The sequence below is a fragment of the Phlebotomus argentipes genome, unplaced genomic scaffold, assembly GCF_947086385.1.
Source record: "Phlebotomus argentipes unplaced genomic scaffold, Phlebotomus argentipes genome assembly scaffold_18, whole genome shotgun sequence".
NCBI lineage: Eukaryota > Metazoa > Arthropoda > Insecta > Diptera > Psychodidae > Phlebotomus > Phlebotomus argentipes.
The window spans coordinates 8,184,425-8,201,324 of NW_026776177.1; the positions used below are offsets into that span (position 1 = coordinate 8,184,425).

A 16,900-nucleotide genomic window follows, 5' to 3' on the forward strand; every position below is an offset into this window, starting at 1 on the left:
CTCGCCAGCGCAGAGACTCCGCCCAAGGATGTCCATCTGATCCTTGCACTCGGCAAGAATCGGAATCTGCACCTGCTGCAGCTGATTCGAGGCCGGACCGTTCTCTCTAATCGCGCCCCAGCCCAGAACCGTGCACAGAGTGCCCGGCTGAGGTCCCCAAATCCAATCATTGCCGTGACCGGATCGCCCAGAATCCGGAAGACAAATAGGACGCACATATTTGTTGAATTGGAGTGCGACTTCCGTCCGAAGGAGGGCAATATCGTTGACCATTACTAAGAAGGAAAACAGTTTCACTTCCAGGAACACGCACAGCATCATATTGAAACATTTCTGTGATATAATATAGCCGAAGGGCGTGTGGTTCTCGCAAGAGGTCAAGTTCGGGAGGTTAAAAGGACAATGAAAATGAGGCAGCGATGATTTAAAGGGCAGATATTTCGCCACAGACGAAAAATCCATTAAACTCCGGCACAAAGAGACATCCTCGAGAGGTATTTTCATATTAGACGCGTAAGATTATGAGTGGGTGGAGTAAAAGGCAAAAAGGGAAAACAAAAGGATTTGCTCGGTGCTTAAAGAATCTCACACTTAACATTTTCTCTTCTTGTGCCAGGAATTTTCATAGGATGAGAGAGAGGGAGAGATGAAAATGTGATTCTGTGCGATGCCTTCGTTATGAATACTGCGAATTCCTTTACAAGCTAGAGTTTTCAATTTCCGGTTTAGACTCTCTGAGATATCTGTATTTTGAGGCAAATCTTGTAAAGGAAATCCATCACGATGATATGTCGATTGAATATGCCTTGATGTTACATTGAGCTTGAGGAGTCTGAGAAGCAAATCAGGAAAATAAACATAGTGTTTATGTTAAAGATTTTGCAATGTGTGGCATTTACATTCCACTCGAATCGATTCCTCGGATTACTTTTCATTGGTCAACCTAAAATATTTCAATTAATCACAACTGAAATTGAAAGTTGTTTTCTCAGATCGCTTCTGTGTTGTCTTTTTCTCGCCACCATCCAACAAAAACTGGCACATTTGCCGTCACGAAAGTGAATCGACAAAAAATTGCTTACCATTCATGTCGTACTCGCGATGGGGAATCACGTGTGAAACTCTGGTGATCTGGGTTATTGGTGAGTAGCTGTGCTTCCTCAGCATTCCGGCTCTTACCTCGTAGTAGTGGCGCTGGAATTTGTGCACGCAGTGCGCAGCGGTGATGATCTGGAAGAAGGGCAAAAATTGCATTAAAAAATGTTTCCGTCCGGACTCGAACCGGAGGCCTTCCGCGTGTTAGGCGGATGTGATGACCAACTACACCACGGAAACGCGAGATCCATCAGACCCAGTGAATCTCTTTGTGTGCTCACCCAGTGCTCATCGACTATCGTTCCGCCGCACACGAACACGCCATTCTTATAAATCGCCACAATGAATGGCCACGCGAGGTGGTCAGACTCCAGGCCGCCCACGATGCGAGTGGAAGTGCTCTCGAGGGTCCTTTCCCCAGATTCATCATGTCTCATGCCACACTTCAGTGACTCACACTCTACTTGCAGGAGTTTATCGGCGCAGGAGGACGTGAAGGAATCGTCATTAATTGCTGAGGATTTGGCCTCACGCAAAAACGGTCCCGAGAGGGTGAGATTCGAGAAGGTCGTCCGAGGAGTTGAAGACCTCTCGCTCCTCTGGGAACATACTTCGCGCGACCACTGGGAAGCTTCACCGCAAACAGGATACCAGGATCCTTCGTGATTTCTAAGAAGACACAACTCTTAGAATTGGGGTTTTCGGGCTGTTATCAGTTTATACCTGAAGAGGATTCCTCTTGTACTTGAAGAGAATAATTCACTGTAGCTCTGCAGATTTCTGGCCAGAATTCCGCAGTCTCTCTCATCCTTCCCCGTCAGGCAATTGTCCACTCCGTCACACTTATCCTTAATAGTGTAGCAGCGGAAAGATCCTGTATGGCCGTGTCTGCGGAAATCACCAGGAGTGTCGAAACAGGAGAAGGAAAAGGGCTCGCAGCCGAAGCACCCCATTTCATCTTCCCCAAAGGGACAATCCCAATGACCATCGCACATCCTTTCCGCGCTGAGTCTCGTGCGACAGGAGCACATCAACTCGTCGCTGCCATCCAGGCAATCCACTACAGAATCACACCACTTCTCCTGAAAAATGCACTGCTTGTTCGTGCGACAGAAAATTGTGCCAGCTTCGCAACTTGCCTCCTCGAAATGCCTTTCCGTGCCATTTGCTGATGCCGCAAGAGCACTCGGCAAAGTTGCATACAATCGATCCACTGGAGAAGTCTCTGGGAAGACAAAAGGAAGATTTCAGTAAGTGCAATCATCAGGGCCTTGGCACTAATTGCACCTGAATCGTCGAAGGATCTCTGGAAGGGCTTCGGCATGAGAAAGGCACTCTGATAGGGAAGAGCCATTGAGGGCAGAAAAGAGCAATAAACCACTTGATTCCTATTCACAGCCAATCTGTCGAGATCAAGGATTGAGAATCGTAAAGAAAAGCCCCTCGATGGATAATTCACGCTCATTTAAAGCCATATTTACCCATTTCGCGCCGTGTCAGCACTTCTGGCGTCCGAAGTGCGTGGCTTTACGCCGTAATATTGACCATAATTAATTGGTGACGCTCCCCACTGACCCGATGCCTGTGCGGGCTGCGTTGGGATGAAGCAGAAGGACTGGAGACCCATGCTCGAGGCTACCGAGGGAAGACAGTTGGTGATTTTTCTTAATTCCCCTTCATTAGCAATTCTTTATGAGTTATGCTATCACAGGCGGAAATTAGGATAATTAGCAATATATTTCCCACTGAGATTCCGTCTCATCGCATATTTCATCTTACACAATTATTCCCCCAGAGACGCACATCCCAAGGAAGACGTCTATAAGAGTGAAATTGGAAAAATATGATTTTAACCTTGGGGAAAAACTACTACTTTTGATGTTGGAAAAATCTATTTAAACTTGTAAATTGCATAGAAAAGTTTTCTCTTGCTTCACTTTTGAATACATTTACTCAAACTTCTATAATTTCATAACGTTAAAGACGTAATCTACAGTTCTGCGCAAAAAATGCATGACTTTGCAAAGAGAATCTCCAAGATTGAAAATTATTTCTAGTGAATACGTCTTATCGAAAAATAAATTAGCGCCAACAATTCATACTCATTGAACACGGATATTTAGATTTCAGTTGATTTAGCAAAATGCAGCAATATTTCTGGGTCCTAACTGTAAAATCCAATTATTGTGATATGCTGAGAATCTCAGGAACTCACCTGGATTGATGACGACTTGGGACGTGGCCTTGGAAGCCTCTCCAGTGACGGGAACACCGAATGATTGTGGGTGCGCGTTGGAGGAGGGCTGGAGGGGCCAGAAGTGGGCGAAAGTGGGCGCAATCGGGGTGTTCTGGGGTCGATTGTCTGCCGGCTTGAGTGGCACCACGGGAGCGGGGGTTTTCTGTCGCATGTAGTCCTCGCACAGGGAGAAGAAGGGTCCACTGGCGGCCTGATCGAATTGCATGGACTTCCTCCATGCCTTCACGCTCTCGTCATGGGTCCGGAAGCTCACCTCGTCGTGGGCGCTCTTCAGGGGCTTCTCGCCCGGGATGAGCTTCCGCATGAGTGACACCCTGTCGAAGGGGTTGCTGTCGCCCAAATCCTCATGGAATTTCACACGTGGCACATCGACTTTCGCCGAGAAACCACTGAAGCGCGCCACAATCGGATCTTCAGCCTCTTCATTCTCTTTACCTACAATTGCCACTTTGGGCACCTCCGAGGATGTGCTCAGATGATTCTCCGTCGCCTCATCTGACGATGGAGTTGTAGATGGATTTCCTCGACGCGTCGAGGCGTCTGTGGTGTGATTTGGATTCACGACATTCTTCACGTCGATTTTCGTGGCATTCGAATACACGTTAACGTTGGCCTCCTTCACCGGATTCTTCTCTTCGCGCACTTCCTGCACCCATTTATTCATCGTCACGTACTTGTCATCAATGTCTCTCACGATGTCTAGCAATTTCTCGTAGATCTTCTTGCACGTCTCACCCTCGGATGCCTTCTTGCAGCGCAAATATTCGTCTCTGATTGTCCGAAAGCGCTCATCAGCACGTCTCTTGTGGACTCTGTCCGTGTCTCTGCGCCGGGATCTCCCGAGAAGAGCATCCACGTCCCTTTTCATGAGCTTTCCACCCTTTTTCCCGGCATTCTGCTCACTCTGTGCCACGTTGGGCACTGCACAAGCTTCGCTGGAGTGAGTCTGCAATGCAAAGATGATTAAAGGAACGCTGAAGTTGGGATTTAAAATTGAGGAATCCCACTCACAATTTCCTCGAAATTTCTCCAGTGGCTCTTGAATGTGGACACAAGTTCCTCCACACTCCTACGAAGGCTTCCCAGCACATCACAATGGGAAGGACTCTCAGCACTTCGCACGACAATGGTTTTCCCCGGAAACACGACGATGGCCAAAATCACGCCAACACAGAGAATCACACACAGAGAAGCACTCAAGAGGAGGATTTGGCCCAATGTTCGCTCCGTTCTGCACCGCAAATCCTCCTGAGATGCCTCACAAGTGCCTGTGAAGGAGAAAGGGCAATGTTAGGGATGGATTTTCACCCACTTGAGACTTTTTCCTCCTCACTCAACACACTTTTCTCCATTTTCGCCTGGATTTCACTTGGTGCGACACGACAGAACTGGATTGATTTGTGTGTGGAAAAGTTACCATTCCAGCCGCTTCAGGAAGTTTTTGCACAGTCATTGGAAAAAAGACGCACCTCAGCGCTAGCAAAGTGGAAAGTCCTCATGATTGAGGGAAATAATTGGGTCAATTTGTCGTTCGGTCAAATGCATGAAGAAGTGGAAAAATGCATAAAATGGATAAAGTGTGTTGATTGATTTAAATGTGAATCGTCTTCAGGGGAAAGTTTTTATTATATTGAAGAAATTCCAGTCATTTAACTCTTTTTTCTTGGGAATTCTTGAGCTCAACTTCTTTCAAAGTTCACCTTCCTTTCCAAGAGAATTTTTGCAGGATTGAAGTGATGGAAATGCACTTGTTAATTATTACTAAGCACTCGCCAAGGCGGCAAGAATGGAACTTTATGTATTTCTCAGTTCCAGAGTTCCAGAATTTAAGTGAATTTTCTATGAACTTAAACTTTTGAACGTTTAAACATGAAGTCCTTGATACTTCCTTGTTTTTTTTTTTTTTTTAACATTTTTATATGTTTCTGGGCAAGGATTCAAGTAAGATATGTACCTTGAAATATCAGACTAAATTTGGCCCATTAATATAAATGCCATAAAGATTTCTTTTCATGGCAAGAGCCGGAAAACCCTATTATTTTCAGATTTTTGCTATATATCATAGTTTTAAAAGCCAATATTGAGGAAAATTTTAGAGAGAAAAGTTCAATTTTGAGCTGAAATTTCCCGCACTTTCTCTAACACTTTTACTTTAAGTGCAGCTGAATTGTGAGCACAGACATCAGCAGAAATGCGGTTTGCTGGGTTGTTTTGCGCAGTTTGACAGCCTCGCCGTAAACAATCGTTTCAGTGTGTTTCGTTTTTCACGTTTTCACGGAAAACACCGTGAGGATCTTCCCAGAACTGATCGGATTTCTCCAAGCGAGCCACAATGATTCGTCGCAGAGGATATGATGATGAGGATATGCCTGGTAAGTCCCTGCAATTAAGTTTTTCTGCTTCTCAAGTGACATAACCTATAATAATGGTTTGCGGTGCTGGGCAAATTGGTTTTTTCAGAGCGGGGCCGCAAACGCCGCCGCATGTCGGAGTCCCAGGAGGTGGAGGATCGCCTCGAGAGTCTCATAATTCGTGTGGGAGAGAAGAGTACCTCGTCCCTGGAGTCGAATCTGGAGGGTTTGGTGTCGGTGCTCGAGGCGGATTTGGGAGCTTTCCGGGCACGAATTCTCCGCATTCTCTCAGATTGTGCCATCCGGATGCCGGAGAAGTGCACAATCTACACGACTCTGGTGGGACTGCTGAATGCCAAGAACTATAATTTTGGCGGAGAACTGGTGGACTTCATCGTGAAGACATTCAAGTCCAGCCTGAAGATGTGTCGCTGGGATGCTGCGCGATATTCCTTGAGATTCTTGGCGGATCTGGTGAACTGTCACGTCATATCAGCCACTTCGCTTCTGCAGCTGCTGGACAATATGGTGGACGTGTCCAATGAGGACACTGTGCCTCAAGTGAGGCGGGATTGGTACGTTTTTGCCGTGCTTTCGACGCTCCCGTGGGTCGGCAGGGATCTGTACGAGAAGAAGGAGTCCGCTCTGGAGAGTCTACTGGTGAAGATTGAAGTATTTTTAAACAAGAGGACGAAGAAACACCACAATTGCTTGAGAGTTTGGTCAGTGGATGCTCCGCATCCGCAAGAGGAGTATCTGGACTGCTTGTGGGCGCAGATCCGCAAACTGAGGCAGGACAATTGGGCCGAGAAGCACATTCCTCGCCCATATCTGGCCTTTGATTCCATCCTATGCGAAGCCTTGCAGCACAATTTGCCGGTGATTAATCCGCCGTCGCATCAGGAGAGCAATGTTTACCCAATGCCGTGGGTCGTTTACCGGATGTTTGACTACACAGACTGTCCGGATGGACCCATCTTGCCCGGAGCTCACTCCATTGAGCGCTTCCTGATTGAGGAGCACCTCCATCACATCATCGAGACTAACCATGTGGAAAGGAAGGACTGCGCTGCGCATCTGCTCAACTTCCCGTATAAAAGTAAGATTCCGCTCGAGTACTGCATTGTGGAGGTGATCTTCGCGGAACTCTTCCACATGCCCACTCCGCGATACCTCGACATCTGCTACGGATCCATCCTCATTGAGCTGTGCAAGCTGCAGCCGGCCACGATGCCTCAAGTCCTGGCTCAGGCCACGGAGATCCTCTTCATGCGCATCGACTCGATGAACACTTCATGCTTCGACAGATTCGTCAACTGGTTCTCATATCATCTCAGCAACTTTCAGTTCCGCTGGTCCTGGGACGACTGGGACAGCTGCCTACTGCTGGAATCCGAGCATCCGAGGCCGAAGTTCATCCAGGAGGTGTTGCACAAGTGCCTGCGTCTCTCCTATCATCAGATGATCAAGGAAATGATGCCCGAAACCTACGCGCGCCTGCTTCCCGTGGCGCCAGAGCCGATCTACAAGTACTCCTCTGAGGGCGCTGCGGCGCTGCCAGGCACCCAGACTGCCCATCAGCTCGTTGTGGCCATTCGCCAAAAGTGCACTCCCGAGGAGGTGGTTGAAGTGCTGCGAGATCTGCCGAATCCCGATGAAAACGCGGGCGATGGCGGCGATTTCAATCCCCTGAAGATTGATGTGTTCGTGCAGACGCTGCTGAATCTTGGCTCCAAGAGCTTTAGTCACAGCTTCGCCGCCATCTCGAAGTTCCATCAAGTGTTCAAAGCGCTGGCGGAGACTGAAGAGGCACAGATATGCATTCTCCATAATCTGTTCGAACTGTGGAAGAACCATGAGCAGATGATGTGCGTGCTGGTGGAGAAGCTGCTGAAGCTACAAATTGTCGACTGTTCGGCCGTGGCGACGTGGATCTTCTCCAAGGAAATGACCGGAGAGTTCACGAAAATGTATCTGTGGGAGATTCTCCACTTGACCATCAAGAAAATGAACAAGCACGTAATCAAGCTGGGCACGGAACTCACGGAGGCCAAGGACAGGCTGGCCGGTGAGGAGTCATCATCGAGTGACTCCGAGGAGGAAAGTGCGGCGAAGAAGAAGAAAATCGAAATAGCGGACAAGCCGACAGAGGAAATGGTGGAACGCATGGAGGAGAAACTCGAGGCGGCGAATGTGGATCAGAAGAAACTCTTCCTGATCGTCTTCCAGCGCTTCATCATGATCCTGTCTGAGCACCTGGTGCGTTGCGACACAGACGGCAGAGACTACGACACTGACTGGTATCGCTGGACAATCGGAAGACTGCAGCAAGTCTTCCTCATGCACCATGAGCAAGTGCAAAAGTACAGCAGCACTCTCGAGTCGCTGCTCTTCACATCAGACTTGGATAACCACATTCTGGACGTTTTCCATCAATTCAATGCCCTTACGGCGTAAATTGTACATTAAATGACAATGTATTGGAGTTCTCAACAATTTAACTATAGAAATAAACACATTTTGAAATGATTGAGAAAAATTAGTCTTTCTCTTAAGGGAAACTCTTAAGTTAAAAGATTACCTGAAGCTCCTGGTTTTGAATGGTCGAAATCACAAAAAAAATATTAACATAAATGAAGTAAAACAGCAATTTTCAATGACTAGATACATGATTTTTTATTTATATATCCTGCCAGCAATTTTGAGAGCATTCTGCAAGCAGTTGTAGAGAAGTAAGTACCTTAAAAGTATTATTTATAGAGTAAGTATTCTTCTTTCAGAGAGAGGAAAAAACATCCTTTGTCACTCCGTAATTCACTTCTCACTCTTCTCACATGTTCTGCAATTAAACTGTTCATTTCTTCTAGCTTTCCCGCAGATTTGAAAAGGATTTTCCTCTCTCCGAAAAATATTTACAGAACATAAAAATGCCATAAGGATTAATTCTCTTTACCTCCATTTTTCCTATACTGATTTTCCTTTACTAGTCCATTTTCCTTTTAGTGTTTTATCCTCAATATATGTACATAAAAATCACTGAATATGTGATTAAAGAGGGGAATCGTTCTTCTAAATATTTCTGTTCTTTTTTCTGTTTGGATCTTTCCTCAATCTTTTTCTCATCTCTCACCTTTTATTAACTTAAATTAATATTCGTATGAATGACACAACTTGGCACAATCACCCGGCAATTCATCAATTTGTTCGTTTCTCTCGATCTTTTTCATCGAAAAAAAATAATAATAATAGTTAATATAAATACACAATTCATTAAATACAATAAAGTTAAATACTCGAGTGTGCATAGATTTTCTCATCTTCTTCTCCATTGAAAAATGTGACTTTGTGTAGCAAATCAAAGACGTGCGCGCAATAAATCAAAAGTAAATTGGGTAAAATTAGTCTAAAAAAAAATTCCCACAAAACAATAATTAAACTACCACAAAAAAGCAATAAATTAGTGAATTTTTGGATTGATTTCACGATCTAAAAATTTACAATAAATTAGTATTGTATTCCCTTTTTCATTGTCATACCTTTAAAAAATTGTTCCTTTTTTTCTTCTGCGAAAGATCTTCAAATATTCTTTATATGTCTAATTTTTTACTACATGAATTTCTCTCACTTCTGTGTTCATCTTTTTATGCATGATCATTAAAATGCTATTTTATGCTCTTATGCATCTAAACTACTTGCATTTCTGTTCTATGGACCTCTTGTCATTATTCTTTGAAATCTTTTTTTTTCTTTTAGGTCAATTTCCTCGTCGATTTTCATTTCATACTTCTTTTGATTCGATTTCTTTCTTCTTCTTTTTTGATAAGTGATTCATTTTTCTAAGTTTTCCTCGTCGAAAGCAAAGGCACAGCGCAGATTTTATCTTAACGCTGTACGTCTTCTTTCGCAAAGAATGGCAGTGTTTATAGAGAGAGTGTGATTCTTTACTTAGTGTTTGAAAATCGGTGGTCTTGTGATTTTCCCCTCCAGAGAGAAATAAAAAATCATTAAAATTTTGTCCATAGATTTTAGCAGAGAGAATAAAGCTTTTACCATAAAATCCAAGCATAAATAATTAAATAAACTTTTACATTGTAATTATTTAAAGATAATTTAGCTTTTTCTTGTTTTTGTAAATTGTTCTCTTGTAATGTATTTGTTAGATACTTTATATGTGTGCAATTATGCTTTTCACCCCATCATCATTATCATCAATTTTGTAGTACCTAAAATACTACCCTTTATGAGTTGAATTGTATCAGAGATAGAAACTTACAGTAATCCTCTTTCTTTCCGCTTCTTAATTTTTTTTCCTCTTTTTGATTTCCCACCAATGCCTAATCACGTTTTTTATCCTCCACGTTTTCCTCCCTTCACTTCTTGGATCAATCGAACAACGATGCAATGAGATCGTCACTGTTGGCATTGTTGCTGGAGCCACTGGACGGTGGTGTGTTGAGATCCTTTGTCGGATGGTCCAGATAAGACAGTAACTCCATTGCATCGATGTTGCTGTCCGACAGAAGTTGCAACTGTAACAGATAAACACAATCAGTAAATCCCTGAAATCCACTTAATAAACTAACCACACTCACATTCAAGTCAGGATTGGCCTCGCCATCGATCACCGCCTGCAAGACGCCCTGCTTGAAGTCCGGCGTGGAGAAACTCGGATCCGGAAGGACTCCGCCGCCGCCACCAGTGGCTGCTCCCTCCGTCTCGACGCCCTTTCGCGCGCCCTGCATCGTGGAATGCTGCTGCGACTGTTGTGCACTGCCCGGCCGATTCGGCGGCACTTTCGTGGGCGTCATCTCGCCACTGTTGTTGTGCTGCGACGATCCCGGCGTCAGTGGACATGTAATACTTCCTGGTGTCGGTGGCATCTTCTCATTCAGCGACTTCTCCATGGCATCCAGCGGATCCAGCGAGTTCACAGAGTCCGTCAACTTGGCCAAGGGATTATTATTATTCCCCTGGCTGCCTGTCGCTCCGCCCAAATCACTGTTCAAATACAAATTCCCAGCTGAATCACTCAATCCTCCTCCTCCACTACCATAGAAAATGTCAAACGGACTTCTACGCAAGAACATAATAAAAGAATACAAAGAAAACGGCAAATTATAAAACAGAAAACAAAATTCAATCAAAAGATGAAAGACTCACTTGTTGGCCGAAGCATTTCCACCGCCGCCACTGGTCATCATGCTGCCACTGGCGATGGTGTTCATGTCAGGACACATGTAAGGACTCATGGCCTGAGTGTTGTCCCAGGTGGGCAGAATCGTCGAACCTGGACTCATCACTTTGCTGTTCATCTGCTTGTTCTCAGCATCATTTTCCGGCTAAAAGAACGAACAAGAAAATACAATAAGATCGATGGAAATAGAGATTTTGATCAATTCTCACCTTAGTTATGGCCACATTCTTCCTCACCGCCTTCCAATTGGCTACACTATCGATGATGACCTCGTCAACATCCTGCGTGCTCAGCGAATTGAGAATCGCCCACATATATTGGTCGACCTCTAGCGTCTCTGTCAGAGCGGATTTGCTAAAAAGAATCCAGTGAAGAGTCAGTCAAGGAAAGGAACATTGATTAATTTCAGCGACTCACTTGCAAATTGGGCATCTCCAGTTGCCCCTCTCACAATTGATCTGCAGATAGGACTCCAGGTCGAAGCAGGTGAGATGTCGACACTCCTGACCGCGCGCAGGCAAGGAGATTTTCTTAAATGTAATCGGACACTTTAGTGTCACAGTTTGCGAGGGATTCTCCGCTGAATCTGCGCCGGCAGGATTGGTTGCATCGCCATCCGGAGGCCGATTTGTTGCTACCAATTGCTGGAAGTGGCACTTGATCTTATTGATGCCGTGCTCAGCTGCCAGCAGATTCCTCCTCAGCAGTCCCTGGAGAACATGCCTGATGGATGGCCGATGAACGAGTTGCAGGACAAAGAGGTGACTCTGCAGGGAGAATAGAGTTTAGAACTATTCCAACACGCCATCTTCTCTCTTACTGAATACTTACACAGCAGCAGGCGCTCACGGTGATCTGAATAGTGTTTCTCCCTGGCTGACAGACGGACTTCAGATATAACGGCCTGTGTGACATCTTCGGCTCTCCACGATCGATAATCAGGGGAATTGCATTTGCGGACACCTGCACCGAAGCCGGCCAATTGGTGTTCATCTGCTGATCATCATGGTGGAAGCACTTGAGCTGCAGCTCAAGATCCGCTCGGCTCATCAGCGTCCCATAGACATTGGGCTTCAATTGGAACACATGATTGCTCACGGCCAAATTGTGCTCCAAACGGAAGGGCTGAAGAATTATGCCATCTCTCACCGGAAAAGTTAATCGCATTTCATCATCTGTGACACGAAAAGCGGAGAAAAAATGTGACAGAAACAACATGAAAAAAGTGTTACATTTTCACATTAAATGAACAATCGTATTAGTATGAGTGCATGTTTTTCTTCCCCACTCTCAGTCAGAGCTCATGAGTAAAATAGCCAAAGCAAATATTGGCTGAAATGATGAAAAAAAAAAAATGTGTCAATTGTGCAGATTTTTTTCCTACTATTTTCGCCTTGACTCCCTCTCTTTCTCTCTCACTCTCTCTGCACACCACAAAGCAACACGCATTGTCCAGTTAATGAAATGCACGTATAAACATACATGTTTTTAAAACTGACTTCCCAGAAACACTTCTTCCATTTTGCAATTTCCACCGATAAAACTTATCAATTTCGCCCCACAAGATATTACAACTCAAAACACTTTATGCAATTTAAGGCGTCACTCATTCGCTTCATTCCATTTGTTCGCCCATAAAGATGAAGAGAATGAAAGAAAACAGGCACGCAAAGCGTCTCTTTATCAAAATGATCATTAAATTTGCATTTGAACTTCTCACACAAATTCAAATGAACCTTCATCGAATGATAAGCGATTTTTCAAGAGTAATTTTGACAGAAAAACCATGTATAAATGATTTATGAAGTGATCGTGGAGTCTTCGATTACTCACTGTGACTGATCGGTGGCTTCACGTCGGGATTCGGGCTGATGTAGGGCGTCATGAGGGCGGCTGGCGTCAGCGGCGGCGTGGGATTACCCGGCACAGGGCTGTGTTGATACCCAAGTCGCACCTCAGGCTGTAGATTCTGCTGGAAGTTCGGCGCACTAGCATTCGGCACTGGCGTTCCGCCGGCCGGATTCGAGTACTGCGGACTCCCGGTGCCGCCAGGACCGTGATTATACGGTGGTGAGGCGTAAGGAATGGCGCTGGAGAGCCTCTGGCCCTGCTGCTGTCCCATCATGGCGCTGCGCCCATAATTGCCATGCATGGGACCTCGCACGTAGCCTTGCTGCTGTTGCAGTGGCGCAAAGTGCTGCGTTGGCTGGGCCTGTTGCTGGGCAAACTGCTGCATTTGCCCCATAGGAACATTCTGCTGGGCCATGGCTGGATACATGGCAGCGCGCTTCTGCGAGGCGTGCATCATGGGCGACGGATAAGGTGCCATTCGGCGCGACTGATGATACCCATTGGCCATGCCCTGCATCTTCGCCATGGGATTCATGTCCACCATCTGAGACATTTGCTGCATCACATTCGGTCCCACCATCTGACTCTGAGCCATGGACTGTCCCATTGGCATCTGATTCATCGGCATCATCTGCAAGAACACACATCGCATTAGCCAGGTCAATTTTCCCAGCATCAGCTGCTCTCCTCACCTCCTGCTTCACAGGACTGTAGTTGAGCTCCATCTGGTTCATTTGCTGCATTCCATGCGGCATATTTGATCCTCCGGCACCCATAAACTGACCCCCTCCCGCAGTCCCCACAAAACCGCCCATACTCCCGTACTGATCCCGCCCTGGCATCATCATGCTCCCGCCCTGACCGCCATACCCGGGCCCGTAAGAGCCCATCATCTGCCCCTGCGGATTGTACATGCCCTGTTGCTGCTGCTGCTGTTGCTGCTGTTGCTGCTGATTCTGGTGCGCGAACTGGTGCATGTGGTGTTCGTCCATCATGCCCGCACTCTGCGGCGCAAACTGCTGCGCCGCCATCTGCCCCTGAAACTGCTGCCCATAGGGATTCCCCGGCTGCTGATACCCCATCGAAGCGTCCCCGTAATTCCTCGCCGGCGGCAACTGATCCTTGGCCATTGTCGCCTCCGTTGCGGCGCCCAGTTGAGAATTCATACCGTGAATTGCTTAACGTTCTGAAATGGAATCACAATCATCCATCAGTCACCCTTTCCTCTCCTCCTTTCGCCACATCTCCCTCTCTCTTTCTCCCTCGCTTACCATAAATATTGCGTGAAAATTCGTGCCATGAGATTTTTATTGGTTCTTACTCTCTCCGTTCCTATTTCATGATCATTTCTCACACATGAGAAAAAAATCTTTGTGACTCTCTGAAAAAGTGTACAAGGAAAATTCTTTTATACCCAAATATAATATACACTCAGAAGATCGTATATTTTTCTATTTGTGGCCACAAACCGACCTCCCGCACTCGAAATTGAACCACACTGGCAAGAGCAAGACTTCAGTGAAAACACCATTTAAAAAACGCGGAAATTTTAAGGGGCGTCGCATTCTAGTGCATTTCCATACTGTGGCATTGTACAGTGTGTCCCATTCACAGTGCAAACTAGAACAGCAGTTGTTCTAAAGTGGTTCTAAAACTGTAAATTCTCTATTGAGTGTTTTCATTAGGTCAACATTCGCGAATAATTTTTATTTTGACAGGAATTTTGACACGAAAGAATTTTAATAGTGAATTTGCTTATATCCAAGGTGTTTTAAGAACTTTATTTTTGAGAATTTTGTCTTAAGGAAATGTGTAAAAGTACCAAAATTGCACAAAATTAATGTGTTAAAAAATAACATCAAAAAATGATTGATTTGCCTCTCGAATGGGTCACACTGCGTTTTTTCTTCACTTCCCTCGCAAAGATATGCCTTTGGCGAGTGCAACGAGCGACATCCTTTTATCAGCAGAAATCTCATGCGAAAATGTACTCACTGTGAAGCTGAGACACTCCCTGGCCAGATGATCGCGAGAACTGCACTCGGAGGCTGAGGGTGGCCTCGAGAGGCTGTGACATCACCGCTGATCCCAGAGACAGTCTCTTCTGCCTTAGTGCAAATCTCCCTCAATCGATCGATCCGTCCGGAGGAGGGAGACTCACAGAACCACTCACTTTTCGCCCCCTTCGCGTGACTTCCTCACGCTCTTCCACACCTCCCCACCTGGCAAGGAGCACAGGCTGCTCGCCAGATGGTCACTGAGTCAGCTGAACCTTCCTGGGACAGGATTTCCGGGCGGATTTCGTCTGACCAAGAATCACTTGCAATGTTCCTGCGATGTTGCCAGTGTTTTGCATAAAATGGCGATGGCAGGCTTGCTCTCCGACACTTTTTTCTGCACTTTTCCACACTCAAATCCACCTTTCACCAGCTCTGCCAAGTCTGCTGCTGCACTAAACACTTCCTGGGGAATGTCTGCTAGCCTCTTGGGTGTCTTGGGCTCCGGTGGAGAGCCTCAAGTGCGACTTTAGGTGAAAAATTCCCGAGAGACTGAGTTGTAGGGCACTCGATGCTGGAATTATTGATTACCACAGGATTTTCCGTGACTTTGGGCCACTTTCTCACAACTGGTCACCAGTGATGGGCACTAGAGGAATCCGTGGCGGAGCACACATCGCACAAATGGGCATTTTCGCGTGGGAAAGGGCGACAAAAGTGCTTTTTCGCGGAGACGCCGTCAACCATCGGTGGAGTCTTTTGAGGAACTGCGACGAGGCAGGGTTGCCATGCGTGCATCACGCGCGCCATCATCGGGAATCTGCAGACTTCTCGGCGACGCCGCTGAATTGGGGTTATGTGCAGTTTGTTTACAAAATCCTGGATCATTTGTTGTGCTTTCTCTGTGGTTTTAGTTAAGACAGCACTGGAAGATGGATATGAGCTTCATCAGGGATCCCGCCACAGTGCGAGCCAGAGTGTACGTGGGCGCCTTGGCGGAGGGAACAACGCGACAGGAGATGGAGGAGTATTTCATGAAGTACGGCAATATCGTGGGAGTCGTGGTGAACAGGGGCTTCGGGTTCATCCAGTTCCAGGAGGAAGAGAGTGCTGGAATCGCCTTGAAGGATAAACACAGTATGATTCACGGGAAGAAGATATTTGTGAAGCCTGCTCAGGCTGGGGCCGGAGGACAGAAACCCGCCGCTGGCCAGAAGACAGGCGCTGTCTGGGATGCTGCAGCGTCAGTAAGTCAGGTGGAAGCTCAACCAACGGCAGTGTGGAGTAACAACTACCCAAGGAAGCCGGATTTTGGGTCCAGTTTGCTTAACATAGCGCCCATTAGTTACCCTTCCTGGATGGTTGTTCCGGGTCGGAATGATTGTGAGATTATCGTGGTGTCGAAAGCGCTGACGTTGTATGCTGAGACCATCGAGGCGCACCTGAAACGGCTAGGCTTGTCTGTAGATTTGCTGTATCCCAACGACGACGTGCCCATTGGCAAGGTACTGGGGAACATCTCTTCCAGAGGCTGCTTATACGCCGTGCTGGTGACGCCACAGAACGAGGAGCTGCGCAGCATCACCGTAAACATCCTCTATGGACAGCCGGCAGAGCACAGAAACATGCCTGTTGAGGATGCTATCAAGTTTATCGCGGAGAACTTCAGAGAGAAAATCAGAAAGGATGTTGCCGCTGCCCAGAACAACGTGCCCACCACTCAACCCATTCCTATCACGCCCGTCTCTGCTGGCTCACTCACGGACAAGCACCCGGACTCCATGCAAGCCCTGCTGCAGCTCCTGGCCGACAATAGGATGCTGACCGTGCTGCAGTACGACAAGATCATCAAGTACTTGAATGAACGTCGCGAGATGCAAATGAAAGTGGAACTGGGCGAGGAGGCACCCAACGCGGCTGACATTCTGGAGGCGCAGAAGAAGCAGCAGGAGCAGGACTTACAGCAGAAGATCCTCAGCATCCTCAACAAGCCCAGCATCACGGGAGTCGCAGACTCCAAACCGCCGCTGGCCGCTGACAATCCGCATCGCGATAACACCATCAAACTCCTGCAGGACCCCAAAGTTCAGAAGGCGCTCGACACCGTGCTGAAGAGCACCCTCCTGCAGTCCCTGGAAGTGGCGTTCTGAAACTC

At 46.6% G+C, this 16,900-nt stretch overlaps 3 protein-coding genes and 1 non-coding gene across 5 annotated transcripts; 2 read left to right on the forward strand and 2 right to left on the reverse strand.

Annotated features, from left to right (window-relative positions):
• Positions 1-1,261: 1,261 nt before the first annotated feature.
• On the reverse strand, positions 1,262-1,335 carry Trnav-aac (transfer RNA valine (anticodon AAC)). The gene has a single exon. It is a non-coding gene; the product is annotated as a tRNA-Val (tRNA).
• Positions 1,336-5,573: 4,238 nt separating this feature from the next.
• On the forward strand, positions 5,574-8,242 carry LOC132259328 (nuclear cap-binding protein subunit 1-like). The gene is made up of 2 exons (XM_059756903.1): positions 5,574-5,724; positions 5,813-8,242. Exons 1-2 carry the CDS (start codon positions 5,685-5,687, stop codon positions 8,158-8,160), a joined length of 2,388 nt encoding a protein of 795 aa, XP_059612886.1. The 5' UTR covers positions 5,574-5,684; the 3' UTR covers positions 8,161-8,242.
• A 109-nt stretch (positions 8,243-8,351) lies between these two features.
• On the reverse strand, positions 8,352-15,509 carry LOC132259327 (zinc finger MIZ domain-containing protein 1). 2 transcript variants are annotated; one of them, XM_059756902.1, is made up of 10 exons: positions 14,744-15,509; positions 14,020-14,129; positions 13,441-13,934; positions 12,731-13,379; positions 11,729-12,072; positions 11,315-11,664; positions 11,107-11,251; positions 10,864-11,042; positions 10,296-10,701; positions 8,352-10,232 (listed from the first exon to the last, which is right to left on the reverse strand). In XM_059756902.1, exons 3-10 carry the CDS (start codon positions 13,912-13,914, stop codon positions 10,086-10,088), a joined length of 2,694 nt encoding a protein of 897 aa, XP_059612885.1. In that variant the 5' UTR covers positions 13,915-13,934; positions 14,020-14,129; positions 14,744-15,509; the 3' UTR covers positions 8,352-10,085. The 2 variants fall into 2 exon arrangements, with proteins under 2 accessions (XP_059612885.1, XP_059612884.1); XM_059756901.1 differs by having other exon boundaries at positions 10,296-10,776; positions 14,744-15,508.
• A 66-nt stretch (positions 15,510-15,575) lies between these two features.
• Positions 15,576-16,900, forward strand: LOC132260218 (nuclear receptor coactivator 5). The gene has a single exon (XM_059758196.1). The coding sequence runs from the start codon at positions 15,678-15,680 to the stop codon at positions 16,893-16,895; it is 1,218 nt and encodes a 405-aa protein (XP_059614179.1). The 5' UTR covers positions 15,576-15,677; the 3' UTR covers positions 16,896-16,900.